At 36.8% G+C, this 19,820-nt stretch overlaps 1 protein-coding gene across 1 annotated transcript in view; it reads right to left on the bottom strand.

Annotated features, from left to right (window-relative positions):
• Positions 1-19,820, bottom strand: part of DOCK3 (dedicator of cytokinesis 3) — a 176,289-nt gene that overhangs the window by 83,522 nt on the left and 72,947 nt on the right. Inside the window, exons 19-27 of the mRNA XM_032239081.1 lie at positions 17,650-17,747; positions 16,296-16,379; positions 14,159-14,259; positions 13,131-13,212; positions 10,714-10,884; positions 6,027-6,219; positions 4,119-4,246; positions 2,324-2,470; positions 1,067-1,165 (exon numbers count right to left, since the gene is read on the bottom strand). Coding sequence (XP_032094972.1) covers positions 1,067-1,165; positions 2,324-2,470; positions 4,119-4,246; positions 6,027-6,219; positions 10,714-10,884; positions 13,131-13,212; positions 14,159-14,259; positions 16,296-16,379; positions 17,650-17,747 — 1,103 coding nt within the window. The remainder of the gene's footprint in view (positions 1-1,066; positions 1,166-2,323; positions 2,471-4,118; positions 4,247-6,026; positions 6,220-10,713; positions 10,885-13,130; positions 13,213-14,158; positions 14,260-16,295; positions 16,380-17,649; positions 17,748-19,820) is intronic.

Raw genomic sequence — 19,820 nt, 5'->3', positions numbered from 1 at the left:
CTTATTTTCTTTTGACCCCCAAAATAAGCACTTGGCCTTATTTTCAGGGAGGTCTTATTATTTTTGAGGTGCAGTGAGTGTGGTCACCTCATGGTTGCTAGTGTGTTGCAATATTTCCAGGGAGGCTTATTTTTGAGGGAGGGCTTTTTTTAGCGCATGCGCTCAAAAGCCCGATTGACCTTATTATCCAGGGAGGTCTTATTTTCAGGAAAACACCATATTTAGTCAACCTCAAATTGAAAACTTTTAAAAATATTTATATATTGCTTCATATGTTAAAGTATTAAATATTTAATACATATTTTATTTTAATATTAAGTACTTTAAATCATTCTTTGGGCATTCACTGAAAGCGGAATTACAATTAATAGAAAAAAACACAACAAAAGAACAAAAACATGAAGCACCAATGAAATAATATAATACAAAAGTAGAATAAGCATGAGTATTTTATCAAATAGATTCTAGCTTAAATACAGTAAGTATAATTAGATTCAACTCTATTGAATCTAAGAGCTGTGGTGGCACAGTGATTAGCGTGCAGTACTTCAGGCTACTTCTGCTGACTGCCAATTACCAGCAGTTTGGCAGTTCGAATCTCACCAGGCTCAAGGTTGACTCAACCTTCCATCCTTCCGAAGTCGGTAAAATGAGAACCCAGATTGTTGAGGGCAATATGCTGACTCTGTAAACCACTTAGAGAGGGCTGTAAAGCACTGTGAAGCAATATATAAGTCTAAGTGCTATTGCTATCGAATGATTCAATTATTTCAAACAAAAATTATGCATGTCAGGTGTCACAGGAACATTTAACTGCTAATTGATTTGCAACCTCAGTATGTATCTGGATCAGCTGCAATTTAAATATCTATTGAGTGCAATAGACTCAATTCCCAATCAAATATACAGGATAAAATAAATAATATGGAATGGATTTGAATCTCTGACAAAAGAAAAACAAGCATCTTTATAACCAAGATCATTCTTAGCTTTCCAGAGCTATGAGATACACATTAGCACAAAAACACAAATGGGGAATATAACTCGACTGTGTTTATAATCTTACCTTTAGCTCATCTTTACTCTGGAAATTTTCCAGAAGATGTTGAAAATGAGTGTCTGACATCTGACGAAGTAGAGACAAAAGACAGGATACATATTCCCCCTGTTAATTTCAAAGAATAATTATTTTAGCGGAATAATCATTCGCAAGTCTAAATAAAAAAATTAACTTTAAGGTACAGGAAAAAGGTATAGGGACTGAAAATGGTGTGATATTTATGAAATAAAACACTATAAAATAATCTCCATTCTTCTTCTTATGTCTGTACTTTTAAAATAAATTCCTACTATGTAGAAAGTGTTTATGTAAAGAGACACATAACGGAATGTGGGGAATGGAGAAGGAAACAGGCAAAAGAGGTAAGAATCCCCTTTCTTGGTCAGAGAAAGAAACTTAGAAAAGACCTGCCCTAATGGATCAAGCAGTTAAAAGTGGCAATGGGAAGTTTGTACTTTCAAACTTTTTTTGTTAATTTTGTTAATATAGCCTTATAATAAAGTAGATGTAGGTCACATAGTAAACTGTCTAGTTCACCCATGGAGGCTAACAAATAGTCAGCAAATCAAATTAAAAATGGAAAACAGAATAATTAGAGGATTAAAGGATGAAAATTTGCTTTTCCTCTCTTCATATGCTGTATATATGTATGCAATACAGCATTGTTTTGTACCTTATAAAGAAATTCTCATTTCAGTTGAGGCCAGAGTGGAGAGTGGTCAGGTGGCTTCGGGGGGTGGGGAATCCAGGATGAACTGTCTTTCAAAGCTAAGTAAAACTGTTATCATTTTGCAGGTAACCTTGGTTGGATTCATATTATATACTAAATGCTATTTTAGATTAACAAAACATAGCAGTGTTCTCATAATATGCTAATGATTCACAAAAAATCATGTTATGGCTTAAGCCTGATTGAAATAACATGCCAGGTTCACACAATGCACTATCCAACTCCTAATAATATGATATAAGATTCCAGTCATTAGGTGTTTTTTTTACTTAAGTACCCACTAATTATTTTCAATTATTATAGCAAATGTCTTAGAAATAATTAAAAATATAACCTACAATAATATGCTAAATAAACTAACAGCAGCATGGCTGAAGTTCTTAGATTCACCCTGACAGTTCAGGGCAGTTATTTTTAGTTTTGTAACACAAAAAAGTGAATGAACGAAAAATGTAGTAAACTGGAGATGAGAGGATAGGGAAAGGGAGCAGGCTAGATAAGCAGGAGATAGAATTTGATGGTTAGTTACTAACAGTGATTTCAGCTGTGCATTGTGGACAACGCTGCCCTCTTACCGCCTCCTGAGATTGTGATTTACTCATAATAGACAGAAGAGTTTGTAATAGTACATCCAGGAGGCTCTCCACCATCATTTCTACCTCCTCAGTTACATCTGTCTCCTATAGTAAACAGAACATAAAGAGTTAACATCTTACAAAATGTAAATGAAAATTGTGAACTTGCTTTTGGCTGCCTGTTCATTCATTTATCTATTAGGATCAGAGGTGGGTTGCTCCCAGTTCGGCCCAGATTGGGTGAACCGGTAGTAGCAGCAGCAGGAGGTTCTGCCCCCTCCCCCCGTCGCACACGCATGGAGTGCGCCTGAACCAGTATTAAAAAATTGGCAACCCACCACTGATTAGGATTATAGGCTAGAAGTTAAGATGGACTATAGGACAATGACTGTTTGTTTTCATGGCTTAGGGAAACCATGAAAATAGAGCCACTTAGTTTTATTATTATATTACTAGTTCTTAATTTGCTTTTCTCTACTTTTCAACTAATAAAATGCTCCTAGAGGATATTATAAAAATTGCACTTTTTTCCTAGCAAGTTTGGCTAGAACCTGTTTTCAAGACTTCCTCTAAAGGAGGTAAAAAACAAGAAAGGAGAACGAGAAAGGGAAAAAAATGTATTACCCAGGTCAGGATATCTAAAAAACTTAAATCATGGCAACTAGAACAAACTTTCATCTAGTTAACATGATTTAATCTTTTTAGATACTTTTGGCCTGGTTGATTGAGTCTTCATTTAAGTCAGAATGGTTAAAATATAAAAACGCATTGTAACCCATTTCATTCTAGGCTTAGTGCCCAATAGTCATTCTTATCTTTAAAACCCATGATGATGCAATCCTACGGTCCCAGATAGAGCATCTCAAGAAGTCACAGATTCCATCAAATAATGATTTTTCAAAATCATAATAAAGCCCCTCCTTCTTATTTTTAATACCATATTTATTTAAATCTACAATAATGGATATTTTGTACTCCTAGATCAAATGTTCTTATAATAATCTATTACCCAATTAAAGACAATTAATTTATTACCTTAATATTTTACATTCAGTCCTGTTCACAAACAAAACTTATGATTAGAATTATATCCAGCTCTCTCTTTTAGAATATTATCAAACATAATATTTTTGGAGGTTGTTAAACTTCCTTTGGGTATGTTTGATACTGTCTTTAAGATATTATAATCCAAACCTATTTTCAGAACACCCACATCAGTGCTAAAGTTTCTGCTTAAACAGCCTTCTTTGAACATAGATGGGAATATATTAAATTAACAATTTTAGCAATGTAATATTATTTCTATCATTATTTGCTTGCTCAGCAATGCTATCTATCAAAAATAAGTTGAATAATTTTGCAGGGGGAAATCCGGAAATTATTTAAGAGCCTAGGACATATCATAGTCTGGATTTTATGTTACCCAGAATTTTAATCATGTTTATTATTCTGCTAAAGATGTAGAACAATTCTATATAGGCTGGGCAGCAGCCACATATATTCTCTCAAGTAAATGTTTGAAAAGTTCATTAAGCATAATAACTAGTGCACAATTTTCTGTCCTTTAGGTTAAAAAAGTACATAGTTTCAATAATCCTTTATACTGATGATAAGTAGGTTACAAACTATACTATGTTGCAAAAGATAACATATCATTTGAATTCTTCAGAGATAAATGATAGATAGAAAGAGAAAGAAAAATAGACAGAAAGAAAGATAGATGATAGAAAGACAGAATGATAGAATAGATTACCACGGAGCTAGTTTTGATGATAGAGAAGATACTGCTAAGAATTCCAGAGCAGATAAGCAACTCTTTTTGTTGTCTCAGATGAAGATGAATATGATGAAGGACCACAGGTAATAAGATTCGCCGAGATTCTAGGAATGGGAAACCAGAGGCTTGACATTATTTTACAGGAGAACTCAAAATACTGGAATGAGAAGCCTGCCTCATTTTAATTCATAAGCATATATATATATATATAGAAACTAAAGAGCTACCATTAATAACAAATAATGGCCTTTTAATAAATAGCACAACAGCTTAATTGGAGTCCTCTATGAAACAGACTTTAAGGGAAACCCATTTTTATTCATTCAAACACTAATTCTGAATAGCTAATTTACAAAATGTTGTAAAAGGTTAAAAATCACTTGCAGTATAGTAAATCAAATGCATAAATTATTTTTACTGGCAGCCTTATTTTCCTTCACTGTCTAATATTGCTTCCCAAAGAAGCTAAATTGTCAAAAGTCATGAACCTACAATATTATCAACTGTCATAAAAGATATTATTACAACAGGCAATAAAGATACTGACTACAAAATGTAAAGTTGCACCTATTCCTGGACAGAGAGGCCTTGTTCATAGTATTTGAGGACTTCCTAGTTGGACTATTGCAACACCACTTGAAGACCACTGAGAAGTTACAACTGGTCTAGAATACAGCAGCACATGAAACTCATAGTGCACTACTGTTATGCAAGCTGCACTGGCTTAATTTCCTTTGTTCCTTTCTACTTGTCATGAGGCCAAGGACCATTCTCCACTGGGATGGATTCAGTAAGCATGGTACGGGTCCCATCCTTTTTATGCTGTCATCTTAGGGGACCAGAAAGCATGCCTTTTTCATAGCAGCTTGTGCCCTGTAGAATACCCTTCTCCCTAAATCCAGCAGGCTTCTATTACTTTAGTTTTTTTGGAAGGTCATAAAAAGCTACCCCTTCCTAAAATGCTAGAATAGGATGAAATAGGAGCATGTGGATGGTTCTGTTGGATTGAAGTGCCAGGGTTTTTTTCCCCTCACTATAGTGAGCCCCCCAGAGTTGAGTTCTTAAGATGGGAGGTCCTTTTGAATCTTTTAAATAAATAAATTGAATAAGGCATGCCCACCACTTTATTAGAAAAACATGGGCATCCATTCCCTAACTAAATCTCAAGTATTTCTAAAACTGGTTATTCTAAGTATAGAACCATGGATATTAGTGTAAAAGCTATGACGAAGAGATGACTTTACTTTGGTGTGTTACAGCCAAGAATATTAATATAGACATAAATAAGGTTTTCAGGATCCATTTTTTCTTTTAAATTAAAGGTAAAAAAAATTAAAAATATTTAAAGAAAATGCAGTATCTCCATACCATACTTCTGTATAGAATGGGCACTGATATTTTTTTAAAAAATTCTGACTTTATTTCTTAATTTCCTAATCTCTCCATTTGTTACTAAACTCAGTGACCAAAATACACCCATTGAAAAACAAAGGAAAATATTGGTGAATGAGGGAAATTCAAAAATTATAGAACAATCTTCTCCCCATGTACTTAAAAGACGGAAAGCAAAAGTAGGTGAAACAATTCAAGGCAAAATCAATGTTTAGGAACCACAATATGCAAAGTTGTTCAAAGAAAACAGAAAAAGAGGGAGTGTAATAATCTGGAAGAAAATGTGGCTGGTTAGAACCGAAACACCATGAAATATATTTTTTGTACATTAATTCTAATGAATCAACTTTCAAAGTATAATTTGCTTTATGCTATTTTAGGGATACAGTATATGAAACCTAAGATAGTTTCATATATGTTCCTAAAGTGGCATAAACAAATTATGTTCATATTGGGTATATAAAGTGATATGATTACTATTATAACTGGTACCTGAGAATGAAAATAAGCGACTGTCAACTGTACGAGCTATAGATTGCAATTTAACCACATCCATAGATTGTCCAATATGCACTGTACTGGGCATGCTCCCAAGAGTTCCTCTCACAAACTCTGCTACCTCCTGTACTGTGAACATCTGCAATAGCTCATCAAAAATGGCAGGGAAAGAATTCAATAGAGCAGCCTAAAAAGAAAATAGAAATATGAGACTTTTATGAACTCTGTTAGTATGGAAGAATCAAATATCACAGTTTTATTTGGCAACAGAAGTAATGATATTTTTTTAAAAGGCAGGAAATCCTTCTTTAAAGATTCAGGTTTTTATCAGAAAGAGATCTTGGAAATTATAGCATTGTAACATGAGTTCTTAATACAAAGAAACCCTAAACTACAACATCTTATAATTAATGAAGCATATGTTCATGAAATTAGAAAACTATAAGTACTGTGACCATCTCCAAACCAATATAAAAGACAAAGGAGTTTCTGCGGATTTTACTCTGCTAGTTATTGCCGACTATAGGGGACAATGCTCGTCTGTTTCAAGGCCATTGAGCCAGCACTCCTCAAAGACGTTTCTGTGGTCATGTAGCCAGCATGATGTCACAGAGCGCTGTTACCTTCCCACTGAAGTGTACCTACTTGTCTATTCATATTGCATTGTTGTCTCAAATCAAAGGCATTTCTGAGCTCAATTTCAATGTTGGTGATAAGGAAGAACAGAAGTACATTAGAAGGTGGAAACATTATCAGACCTGTCCAATTCAGCTGAAACTTCTCCTCCCTATCATCCCAGTTATATGTCTGTAGAGATTCTTAGCCACCCAGGTCATGGTTGTTCCAAAGGTACTTTTTCAGTAGGCAATTTTTTTTTCAGGATGCTTGCATTGCATTTTGGGGCCTCACAGTGCCCCCACACCCCATTTTGGCTTCCAGGTTGATGCAGGCCGTTTTCCAGGCCCAAAACAGGGCATTTCAGGTTGGTGCAGAAGGCCTTCCGTTTTGGGCCTTGAAAGTCTCCTGCACCAACCTGGAAGCTAAAAATGGGTGGGGGGGGGGAGATTCATGTGTGTATGCACGGGGTGCACATGGGAAGGTCACGTATGCATGCACGAGGGCATGGGACGTACATTGCAGCTTTCAGCACGTGATGAAAAAAAGGTTAGTCATCACTGTTTTAGAGGGTCACTGAAGCATCTGCAGGACAAACCACTTGGAGGTTTATCGGTGTCCTGCGGGTGCTTCAATGACCCTCTAAAAGGATGCAAATGTCCATCTGTCTGCAAGGAATATTTCCCATTTCCCACTATCCTGTCAGAGCTGAAGAAGCTTCCTGGATAAGAAGTGAAACATCTTCAAAAGAAAAAAACAAGACAGTTCCGTTGCCTCCTGAAAAAGCACTTTTGGGACACCCTCAGTTATAGTAATCTTTTGTGGCAGTCCATTTGCAATATAGGGTGCAATAGCTGGGAGGGAGTATTGGAGCATTCAAAAATGTAAGAATTAACTCTTTGTTTCCTAGCTGCAACCGCATTTCCCATTCCAAATGTAATGATGGAAAAATTGAGCAATTCATTATCTCACATCACTCAGAAAATATTTTGATAGATAGTACCATACGATACAAGTAACACATCTCTCTATGATGAACAGTGCTACCAGTGGGATTTGCAACGAGCCTTAATGATACCAAGGCAGTATCATGGTTGTCAATGTTTCATGACAAAATTGCACAAATAATGTAATAATGCAATGAAGTCATAACACCTGATGCAAATATGTCTGTAGGTATCCCACTCGTAAGTATGAGTGGGTTATCCTGCATCAGCACCTGGCAAGCCATTGCAAACAGTTTATTATTTCTCCTGTTCTGGCTATTCATTTCTGTTTGTTTTATTTCATTTATAAATTATACTGGTAGTTAAATTAAAGATGGGTGATGACTTCCACTGAGTATTTTAGAATAAATGTTCTCAATCCAAAGAAATATAGATACAAGAAATAAAGATAATAATTAAATATTGAACCAAACAACCATTGTTATTTTAATTTCTTTATTTTTAAGATAAGTCAATTTCATGCCAGGGAAATATTCAGCAATTATTAAATATTGCTATTATTTCCAGTGACAGTTATATCAGAGGTGATAATATCAAAAGACCTGTAATTAGAGAGAACACAATGCTCTTGGCTATTTCCATGAAAAAATGTTAACAGAAAGAGATTAAAAATCTTTTTCAACATACATACAAAATACAACATCATTTGTATTTTCATTATTGGCTCTTACAGATGCATGAATATTTAGTTGTTTACAGTATGACATAACCCAAACTCAATATTTGAGTTAGTAAATATTCTTCTATGAGATTTTTGTTACTTTTTATTATCATCATTAATATATATTATTTGAATTACCAGAGATAATGTAAAAGTTTGCCATCTGATATAATTTCTCTCTAATAACTGGTGCTCGTATTCAAAGTGACTCATGCAAACACAGAGTAACTCTTATATTCAAATGTTAAGTGTTTTGCAAATCTCTTTATAGTTGCAAACGGTGAACTGTGCGATATATTTTAGTACATTGTGCAGAAAAATGGACTGGAAAAACACTCGCTAGATACATCCATGATTAAAAGTTGTACAGGATATGGGGATAATTACTTACAGATTTAAATGACGGCCTTGCAATGCCACCACATTTTTGTGGGGCACATGTCCCAGCTCCGCTCACCTGTCCTTCAGGCTGAGGGGCCTATGGGGCAATTAGGGTTAAGGGACAACACAGTGGCAAGTGGGAAACAAAAAAAGGTAAACTTTTGATGCATTAAGTATTAAAGAAGATTTTAAATGAATATATAATCTTCTCAAGTACTGTGTCAGAGGTGAAAAATTAAAGTTAACGGTTAGAAAACACTGCTATCAAAATTTTATTTTCTTTATAGAACAACCTATTATTTGTACTAGATTCTTCAGATTTATTTCTTTCACAAATATGCAAGAATATTAGATACTTCTTAGACATATTAATAAGCCTGAAATTCATATTATTTAATGGGCAGCAATTGAATAGCTTAGAAAACTCTCTTGCTTGGGACTTTTTACTGAACCAACTATTACTTTGCTGTTAAAATCTTTATAGAAAATGTTTATCAAATTGAATTGCGTTGAATGTTTCTTTGTGAAGGGATGCTACACCTCAGTAAAATATAGGTTGCCCTAGTAACTTTAGATAACTATAAGCTAGTCTCCAATCTTTCCTTCTGTGGAAAAGTTATTAGGATGTTTTTCTATGGTTTGTAATTGCAGAAAACACTGGAGGACACAGTTTATCAGGACCCTTTTCATGATGATTCAGGCCCAGACATGAAACTGAACCCACATTGATTACTTTTCTGTCATTCTATGGCAAGAATGGGATATGGATGTAATCCCTCTGATACTGTGTTTTCTCTTAGTTGCTTAGCTGCCATTGATCATAATATTTTTCTGGACCACCTGCAAAGGTTAGGAGTAAGTGGCACTGCTTTGTAGTAATTCTTCTTAAATGGGCAGCTCCAGACATTGGTGGTGGGGCTCTCTATTGTGATATGCTGCAGAAGTTGACACCTTGTCTTCTCTTACTTAACATCTACATGAAGCTAATGGTAATGGTCATCCAATAACACAAAACAGGTAGTATTGGTGTGCAGATGATATTCAATTGTGTACCTTGACTCCAAACAAATAGAAGATATGACACAGATTTTATCCCAGAGCTTGGAAGCCATAAAAGTTTGGATGGGAATAAACAGAGTCTGGTTCAATGTCAACAAGGGGAAATAGCTTTTTATATAGAAGCCCTCCAATTCCAAAGGTATTCTATCTCTGACTCTGGATGGGGCTGTACTTCTCATTCAGTGTTAATTCATAATATGGGACTCCAGCTTAAGAGCAGATGGCAGCTGTGGTTAAGAAGGGCTATTACAGAGCTTCATCTTGTGTAACAATTATAGTCTTTCCTGCATTAGTAGGCTTTGCTCATAGTCACTTAACCCTTGGTTTCCTCTCAACTAAATAATTAAATTATTGCATAAGGTGGCCATTGAAGACCACAAATTTCAATTGCTTCACAATAAAGCAACTCAAGAAGTTTGGATGCCCAACAGTCTACCCAAGGAACATGTCTGCTTTGAGAGCTACACTGCTTATCAGTATTGTTCTGAGTGCAATCCAGGATGTTGATTGTCACCTTTAAATGCTTGGCATCTAGGAACCACCTTCTCCCAGTAATCTCTGCCTATCCTTTGAGATCTGAAAGTGAAATTGTTCCAGTGGATTTCACAGGCTGTGGGGTAATTTTTGTCATACCTGATGGTTAAATGTAAATATGGGTTGCAGTTGTTTTTCAGAAACCTGGTGATTTATATTAAAATATAGCTATGTTTTTAATTTTTAATTTCATTACTATTTGTATCACTCAAAGACATATATGACTGAAGCAGCATGTAAGTCCAGTAAAATAAATAAATAGAAAACTGAAAATAGGATTGTAGAAGGATTGTTTTATGATTTGCTAGTATTTTCCTAAAGAATTGGTTATTTTCCTCTGAACAGTTTCAGTATGTTAAGTAATTATATTAATTTATAAAGGCAACAATGAAATACACAAAATAGAACTGTAGATATTTATAACCTGTGTAAAGATGAGAGTCTCAGAGCTTCTGCTGTCCAAGCTGAGTACAAATCTGATTGACTGGAAAAGTTCTTGGATGCTAATTCTAAATTGTTCCTCCTCCATTCCACAAGTAGCTCTGGAGTAAAGGATCCGAGACTGAATAATAAACTTGAAAAGATATTCCAATGCCTTAAGAAACAGAAATGGAATCAGGAAAACAAAGAACAATGGGTTTATAAGAGCGGAAAATTAAGTACATTATTAATATTCAAATTAATATCCTTTATGTGAAGGATATTACTATTATTATTAAACTTATTTGCTGCCAATCTCAGAGTTTGAAGCGACTCTGAGTAGTGGGCACTCCATATTTAGTTAAAAATCAATAAAATGAATAAACATTTAGCATTCTCCTCCAAGAAAGCTATTTGCAAAAATCGCAGTTTCAAAGTATTTGCAAAAGAAAAACATACAATCTATTGTTATATGGCAAATTATGGCCTAGTATTCTTTATCTTTGGTACCGTGTTTCTCTGGAAATAAGACAGGGTCTTATTTTCTGTTGTCCCACGAAATATGGCCTTGGGCTTATTATAGGGGGAGGGCTTATTATTTTGGGGTTGCCAGGCAGCTGCTCCCTTGTGAGCGGGCTCCCGAAGAGCCGGGCACAGCCTCAGGGGTGAAGCAACCATGAGGTGACCACGCTCACGAGCAGCCGCCCAGCAAACCCCCTCTCCAGCCGGGCAGAGCACCATTCGCTGACCTAGGGGATATCCCTAAGGCGCCAAGCTACGTGGCACTCTGCCCCCCACCCAGCTCCCGCGGCTTGGCACATTAGGGATATCCCCTAGGTCAGCGCATGGAGCTCTGCCCGGCTGGAGAGGGGGGTTGAGTGAGCGCCTGTTCCGCCCCAGCAAGCAAGCCTCCCAGACTCAACATGCCCTGGCCCAGCCGCCGCCGCACTCCAAGCATAACTTCTTCTCCGGCTTTAAAACTCTAAAACTTGGCTGCCGAGTCTTCCAGCAGCAGCCACTCGAGGAGTGCTCTCTATGGTTGTGAGCTGGCTGCTGGACAGAGAGTCTTCCGGACAGAGAGTCTTCCAGCAGCCAGCCCACAACCATAGAGCACACTCCTAGAGCGGCCGCTGCTGGAAGACTCAGCAGCCGAGTTTTGGAGTTTGGAAGCCGGAGAAGAAATTATGCTCAGAGCGTGGCGGCGGCACCCTGCAATGAGAGCTGGGCCAGGGCATGGTGAGGCTAGGAGGCATGCTTGCTGCAGGCAGAACAGGCGCTCGCGTAACCTGTCTTTCCAGCTGGGCAGAGCTCCATGCACTGACCTAGGGGGTATCCCTAATGTGCCAAGCCGTGGGAGCTGGGGGGTAGGCAGAGCACCATGTGGCTTGGTGCCTTAGGGATACCCCCTAGGTCATGGAATGGCACTTTGCCCGGCTGGAGAGGGGGTTTGCTGGGCGGCTGCTCGTGAGCGTGGTCACCTCATGGCTGTTTCGCCCCTGAGGCTGTGCCTGGCTCTTTGGGAGCCCGCTTGCAAGGGAGCAGTCGCCTGGCAATTCCCCCCCCCCCGGGCAAGGTAGAACGCCACTCCCCAACCTAGCCGTATCCCAAAGACGCCAAGCAATGTGCGCACCTTCCACCCTGGCTCCTGTGGCTTAGCGTCTTCGGGATACCACTAGGTCAGTGAGCAGTGCTCTGCCAGGCCAGAGGAGGGGGTTGTCCAGGGGGCTTATTTTCAGGGGTGGGCTTATATTTTTGCCCATGCGAAAAATGTGGCAAGGCGTTAGTTTCAGGACAGGTTGTATTTTCAGGGAAACACGGTAGGAGATAGCAATAATATAATATTTACATATATAAAGGATGAACCAAATAAACAAGATGGAGTAATATTTTTAAAAGAAAAACTTGAAAAGATCTGGACAGTACTGTAGTGCAAAAAGATTATCCAATGTTTTAAATTTGTTTTCCAATTTTGGAAATTAATGTTATCATTTTTGCTTAATATTAATGATGAATATATATTTAACACATATGAGAAATAACATGGAGGAATCCAACTGTTATCTATATCTTTGAGAAGAAACTGCACTTTCAGCAAACCCTCCAGTTCCACTGTTGATGAGTGAGTACATTTTTATTCCAGTGTTTCACTCCAGATTTAAATTACTCCACTGACTCAACCACAATAAATCTGATTTGTAACCCCATTTTTAAGTTCCAGAGTATCACCTTCTTAAATCAATATTTGGAGGTAAGCATTTAATTCTAAATAGCACCACTGAAGATCGATATTGCTGGAAATCACTGGGAAAAAACCCATTAAATAATATATTATTTAATTTTCATTCCTAGTTAAATTTTGCCCTTAGAAAAGAAATAATATTTTACTTTTTAAACGAAGTAATCTTCACATAGAAATCATACCCGCATTGCTTCTTGAATATGATCCTGTCGTACTAGATCAGCTGATCGATCCATATACCATTTCAAACAGCGGATGAGTTCTCTGAATAAAAAAAACCACATTTTTTTACAGACATTTCAATAGGAGAGATGCTCAAAGTGACATTTTTTTCTGAAATATATCAATATCTATGTCTATACTTAAATCTCTCTATTTATATGCTACATGTGAGTATATGTATGTGTATGTGTTTGTATATGTGTGTGTCAGGGGTGGGTTCCTGCCAGTTCTAACCTCTTCTATAGAAGAGGTTCCACAAATCTACAGTGGCGTTTAGAACCGGTTCCAGCTCTCTCCCCCCGCCTGTCCACACATCATCAAGATGAAGAACGAGAGGAGGAATTCTGGCAGTTGAAATCCACAAGTCTTAAAGCTGTCAAGTTTGAACACCCCTGGGGTTTTTTTCTAAAGGGTTAGGGGTGCAAGGGTCTTGTAACTTGACAGCTTTAAGACTTGTGTGCTTCAAATGCCAGTTTCTGAGAAAACATTTTGGTTGCTAAGCAAGAGCATTGTTAAGTGAGTTTCATCACATTTTACAAGTTGGTCATGCCCACCCAGTCACATGACTGACAAGCCATTCCCACCCGATCACATGGCCGGCAAGCCACTCCCACCCAGTCACATGCCTGACAAGCCACTCCCACAAAGCAGGCCACGTCTACAGAAGAGGTTCTAAAAAAATTTGAAACCCACCACTGGTGTGTGTGTGTGTGTGTGTGTGTGTGTGTGTATAAATGTATGTTACAATAAATTAAATAAACAAATGATGGTTTAACAGCATAGTTTTGATCTATAATCATCTATAATCATTTCAGTGACTAGGATTTTGCTCCATTTTTAACCCTTCGCTATGCAGATTCTATAAACTATTCTCTGTGAGAGCTTAGTATTTACAAAAACCCATGCAAATGAATATGCTTTTCTAAAAATTACTGTGTTGATATTAACATTTACGTAATAAACTGGCCTCCATAAAGAGATGACTTACTTATATGCTAAAGCTCCTGCAAAGTGCTTCTGAATATAAGTATCAATTACAGGTCGAAAATGAAAATATTTGCTATCACGCAAGAGATTTATGATAAACACCTGAAAGAAAAAGAGAAAAAAAGAAACATGTTTAGGAAGACAAAGATAACTAAATGAGCACATGAGCTTGTGTATAAGGGCTTGAATAAATGATATTTAATTATCTTGCATAAGGATGTTTCATGACAATTGTAACTTATTGCTCCATTCTGACTCAATATATATTCTTGATAGAAGTAATGCTTTTATTCAAAATTAATATTATAATTATTTCTCTGATAGTTTCAGAAATGGCTACCAAATGGGAAATAAAAATAGTAACTATGAATTTAAAGATAGAAATATAGTCAGAAAAGTGCTAATTTACTTCAGAAAGATTTAAAACAAATAATATCAGATGTTATAGGCTGAAAAATAACTTCAGCTTCTTAAACATAGAATTTTAAAGATCTTTCCTCCAAGTTCATGAGTCTGCCCCAAATGCTAGCTTGGAGGGTCCTGAAAGCCATCCATCTTTAAATTCAAAGTTCCCCAATCCTTTTGGCTTTATGGACCAGCCGAGGGGGGAGAGAGAAGGAGAGGGGATGGTACCACGCAAGGGGCCATGTGCACGCGACTCCATTTGTGTGAGGGGAGTGCAAATGTACCTGTACCTGCAAATGGAGCATACGTGTACATGCTCACCCACTGCTTGCTCAAATGGAGATTCGTGCATGCACACTCGCCCTCCACTTCCATCTCCCGATTCTGAAAGGCTCAAGACCCAGTAGTGGGCCACAGCCCGGGAGTGGCGACCCATTTTAATTTAACTTTTAACATTGAATTTTAATCAGCCTTGCCCTTTTTAAATTTTATGTATGAGGCCACTATGATTTTATGTGAAGTTCCTTTTATTAGATCTTGCCATTCCTGAAATCCTTGTAAGGATTATATTTCAATCTTACTGCATGACTCTGAGAAAAAAATAAAGCTATTTTGCAAAAGTAGTGATGGTTGCTTGCTCCACACAAATAAACTTTTTGTTGTTGAATATGAAGTAAACAATCGCCCTAGAATTTAAAACACTGATCAATTAAGAAGATTTTAATTTAGGAGTGTCTTCTAAACAGATTCTTGTTTGGCCCTCTAGATTTTAATCATGGAAAATGAAATAGCAAGTCCCATATTCTGCCTTATTCTTCTTAAAATCTGATGGCCAAAACCTACAATAAAGTAATTTGCAGATTTTCAAGGATGTTTGATTTCTAGCTTTTAACAATCAAAAATGATTCTTTAATCCCAATTTAGGCAGCCAAATACACAAACAATGGAATCAGTTCTCAAATTAAAACAAATTCTTAGTTTAATCATTAATTCAAGATATATATGTTCCTTTAGGCTATTTGTATATTGCCATACAGAACAGTATGACTGTAGTTGGTGTATAAACTTCACCATCAGATGGTCCATATCAGTTTAATTTAACTCACAGAAAGTCATGAGAATATCGAACATTTAAGAACAAAATAATTTGCAACTATTCTAACATTTCCAATGGTAGCTGAACATTCAAACTTATTGTAATTATTCAGCATTTCAAAATTCAGAGGTGATAACATTTTGCATTCAAGGAAGCTCATGGGAATTGCCATTAATCTGCATTTTTGGAAACAAGGATCAACAAAAGAGCCAGTTGCTCTAGCAGTTAAAGCACCAGTCTAGAAAGCATGAGACCACGAGTTCTATTCCTGCCTTAGCCATGAAAACCAGCTGGGTGACCTTGAGCCAGTCACTCACTTTCTCTCTTGCTACCCAACTTACCTGATAGGGTTGTTGTCGGGAAAATAAGAGAAGAAAGGTGTATTGGATATGTTCATTGCCTTGAGTTATTTGTGAAAACAAAAAAGGTATGATAAAAATAAATAAATAAATATTTAAAAAAACAGAAAAGGTACCATGATAGATGTCGATTCACAAGTGATTAAGGAGAATTCGGAAAAGTTTCAGCAACTAATGCAGAGAAGGGAAATAGTATGTTAATTTTTAGAATAGTAATGAAGGGAAAGTGCCTTCACATCTTGCATCAGATTGATCTGTCAGAAATATTTTGTTCTTACCAAAGATTGAAATACCAGAAGTCCGTATTTTTCTGTGTTATCATCCAGAATTACAAACAATGTATCCAGAATGTCCTGCAAGAACTGGAAAAGCATAAGGATTTTTAGTATCTTTACAGAATTTTCTACCAAACCAAACAATTTCATAATTTTCTGACATTATATGTAAGAAATACATTGATTATTCTCTAATACTGAAGTACAACATTCTATAGAAAAATCAAAGCCAGATATTCTGAATAAATTCTTCTAGACCTCAATTTTTTATGAGCCTTTTTATAAAGTCAAGTCCACTCAATAACAAGTGACAAATCTGAGGGGCAAAAATCCAGGTTAATCTTTTTGATAGGGTTCTCTTATGGCACTAATTAAGTATTCAAATTTTGATCTTGCTTTTTTATTATTTGTGCATTTGATAACTATCTATGGTTGTATTTATATATTTATATAATATAGGCAATCATATATACATTTTTAAAAATGAATAAGGGTTCATAACTAGACAGGATCCATAACAAATGGAAGCATACACATGATGGTAAAACTGAGAACAGGGATTCTGACAGGAAAATGTTCAAATGGGTTTGGAAAGAACTTTCCAGACATTTGGTGTAAATTTATAATTTTAGTCCTTGAATTACGATTGCAGTTGGAACTTGGATTGTTGCCACTAAGCAATGTGGTATATGAGATGTCATGTGACTGCGTTACTTAGTAACAGCAATCCAAAAAATCCTAGTTATTGTAATCTCAGATATGCAGATCATTAAGCATTATTTGTTAGTCTTATTAATACTATATCACACATTTTCAATACCTGTGTGAAAAGTGCACCTGGAGAAGAAGTGGGGAAGGAATCTTGACAAGAATACCATTGTTTCCCCAGGAAGAGACTGTATATTCCAGCCCAGAATAAATGACTGTGCACTTCTGAACTGTCTGGGGAAGGGAGGCAGAGTTTTTAGAATAGCCATACATAGAATCTCTCAGAGTACATCTGTTAGGTTAGAAGGTTGTAGTTTTAGTCTGGCAAAATTCTTTCTATTAAATCGACACAAATAAAAAATTGGACTAGATGTCACTGTATTGTTTTTGAGCCCGGGCCTGACAATACCATGTTACTTTTTAAAAATGGGGCAGAAAAAGAAGATTTGAAATAGTTCAGGGTTCTCCATATCATTTTAGTTCATAAACTAATGAAGAGAAGTTGACATATAACTTCTTACATTTGTGAATACACTGAGATTTTATTCATTGATAAATACAAATATTAATAACTTTTTGGATTTTTTCCCCCTAAAAGTGATGTTATTGTAATTAATTTGTTAATAATAGCTGAAACCAAATTCAATACCTTAACAATTTCTTCGCCACTGACTTGGCGCAGTCTTCCTAAAATATCCATTACACGATCTGGATATGCTTTCCATTTCAGAAGAGCAAGCAGGTCCACTGTATATAGTAGAAAGGAAATAATATATAAATAAGTATATAAATAATAGTACCATTATCTAAAACACTCTGAATACACTGATAGCAATTTTTATGGATTTTTATGAAGATCATTTAGTCTAGGGTAAGAACAAAATATAAAATATATTTGTTAAATAATTTAAGAAATTATTGGACACTACTTTGATTAATACTTGTAATTTCAGTTATAATGTTCTCTTGTTTTCACAGTATGTGACCCAGAAACATATTAATTAAGTGCACATCACTATTATATTTAATTTTATATTGAATAAACTGCAGTTCCTTCTATATTACATAACTAAGACATAACATCATAGCATACTAAGCCAGATTCAAAAATGCCTGTCTAAACAACTTTAATTTAGTAAGTATTGTAGGAATATATCTTATGTGAAAATGCTTGATGTAATTACAGTAGGTGGCAGCATCTAGACAAGTTGGTTGATCTTGGAAAAAACCCTCAGTAGGATAGGACCCAATTTATACTTGGAAGAGAAATCAGCAGAAATTCCAGAACTATAGGCTGGGTAATTGAATTCCCAGTCCTATCAATTTTTGGTGTCAGGAAAACATATATGTCCATATAGTAGTCAAGGTCAATAGGAGAGAATCATTGCTTCTTTTTCTGTTCTGACTGTATCCAATTTGCATACTCAGGTGACCCTGATTGCACAGATGAACTTTCAGATGACCTTAATGACCTACTAAAAGACTGCAAATGACCCGCTGTCTGCAAGGGGCATAAATCCTTCTATTCCCCACCGTCCAGTCAGAGCTGAAGGAGCTTCTTGGATAAGAAGCAAAATGTCTTCAAAGAAAAACCAGAAAGCCCAATTGTTTCTTGAAAAAAGCATCTTTGGGATAACCATGACCTGGATGACTGAGAATCTCATTTTCAAGACTACTTTTATGAATTTGTACACTCTAAATACCCAATTCTTTGAATTTTTCTATTATTATTAAAATAATTAATTATACTTTATTTACAATTGCAATTGGGAAGTTAATCACCACAAATGACCGTTGGCTTACCTGAACGGTTGTTCTCTGGGCGCTGCAGAAGAGTCCAAGCATGGGTTAAATACAGTCTATCTGCCCTAGGACTGAGTAGATTTTTCTTTGACCATGCCTCCTTTGCCTCTTTGAGGGCAGTTTAAAAACGAAGTCTTATCCACTGTAGGACACCCTCAGGTATCTTGATCATGATGCAGAATCTTGGACACCGCGATAAACCCTGGGCAGGTTTGGACTCTCCCGCAGTGCTCAGAGAACGACCGTTCGGGTAAGCCAACGGTCATTCTCCTGTGCACTGCTTGGAGAGTCCAAGCATGAGACATACCTAAGCTATTGTGTCCCAGGGATGGAAGAACTCATGTCCAGATTGTCCGGAGCCGAGGCAACTTGCTGTAAAACACGTCTTCCAAAGGAGGCTCCAGCTGTGACAAAGGTGTCAATTTTGTAATTTCTGATGAATGCTGTAGGAGACGCCCACATAGCCGCTCTGCAAATGTCAATAATAGAAGCTTGGGTCGCCCAGGCTACTGTGGTAGCAGCATTCCTTGTAGAGTGTGCCGTCACTCGACCTGGCACGGTCCTGCCCTGATGCTCATAAACCATTTTTATATAGGCCTGCAGCCAAGGTCCAATGGTTGAGGAAGAGACCTTACGGCCCAATGACCCAGGCTTAAACGACACAAAGAATGACTCTGAACGTCTAAAGTCCTTGGTCCTTTTAATATATATGCGCACCACTCGTCGAACGTCTAGCTTGTGCCAGGAATGTTCTTTAGGATGCTCAGGTCTGGGGCAAAGGTTTGGGAGGATCACCTCCTGGGCCCTGTGAAAGTGAGTATTTACTTTTGCTATGAAGGAAGGATCGAGTTGCAGGATGACCCGGTCGTGATGGATAATACACAGTTCCTCTCTGACAGAAAGTGCTGCAATCTCTGATACCCTCCTAGCAGAAGTAATTGCTACTAAGAAGGCAGTTTTAAAGGTCAAATGCCGAAGACTGGCAGTTCGAATCGGTTCGAAAGGCGCTTCCATCAG

The sequence above is a fragment of the Thamnophis elegans genome, chromosome 2 (genome assembly GCF_009769535.1).
Source record: "Thamnophis elegans isolate rThaEle1 chromosome 2, rThaEle1.pri, whole genome shotgun sequence".
Classification (NCBI taxonomy): domain Eukaryota; kingdom Metazoa; phylum Chordata; class Lepidosauria; order Squamata; family Colubridae; genus Thamnophis; species Thamnophis elegans.
Note: the sequence above shows the minus strand (reverse complement) of the source record. Positions and strands in the feature narration are given on the sequence as shown.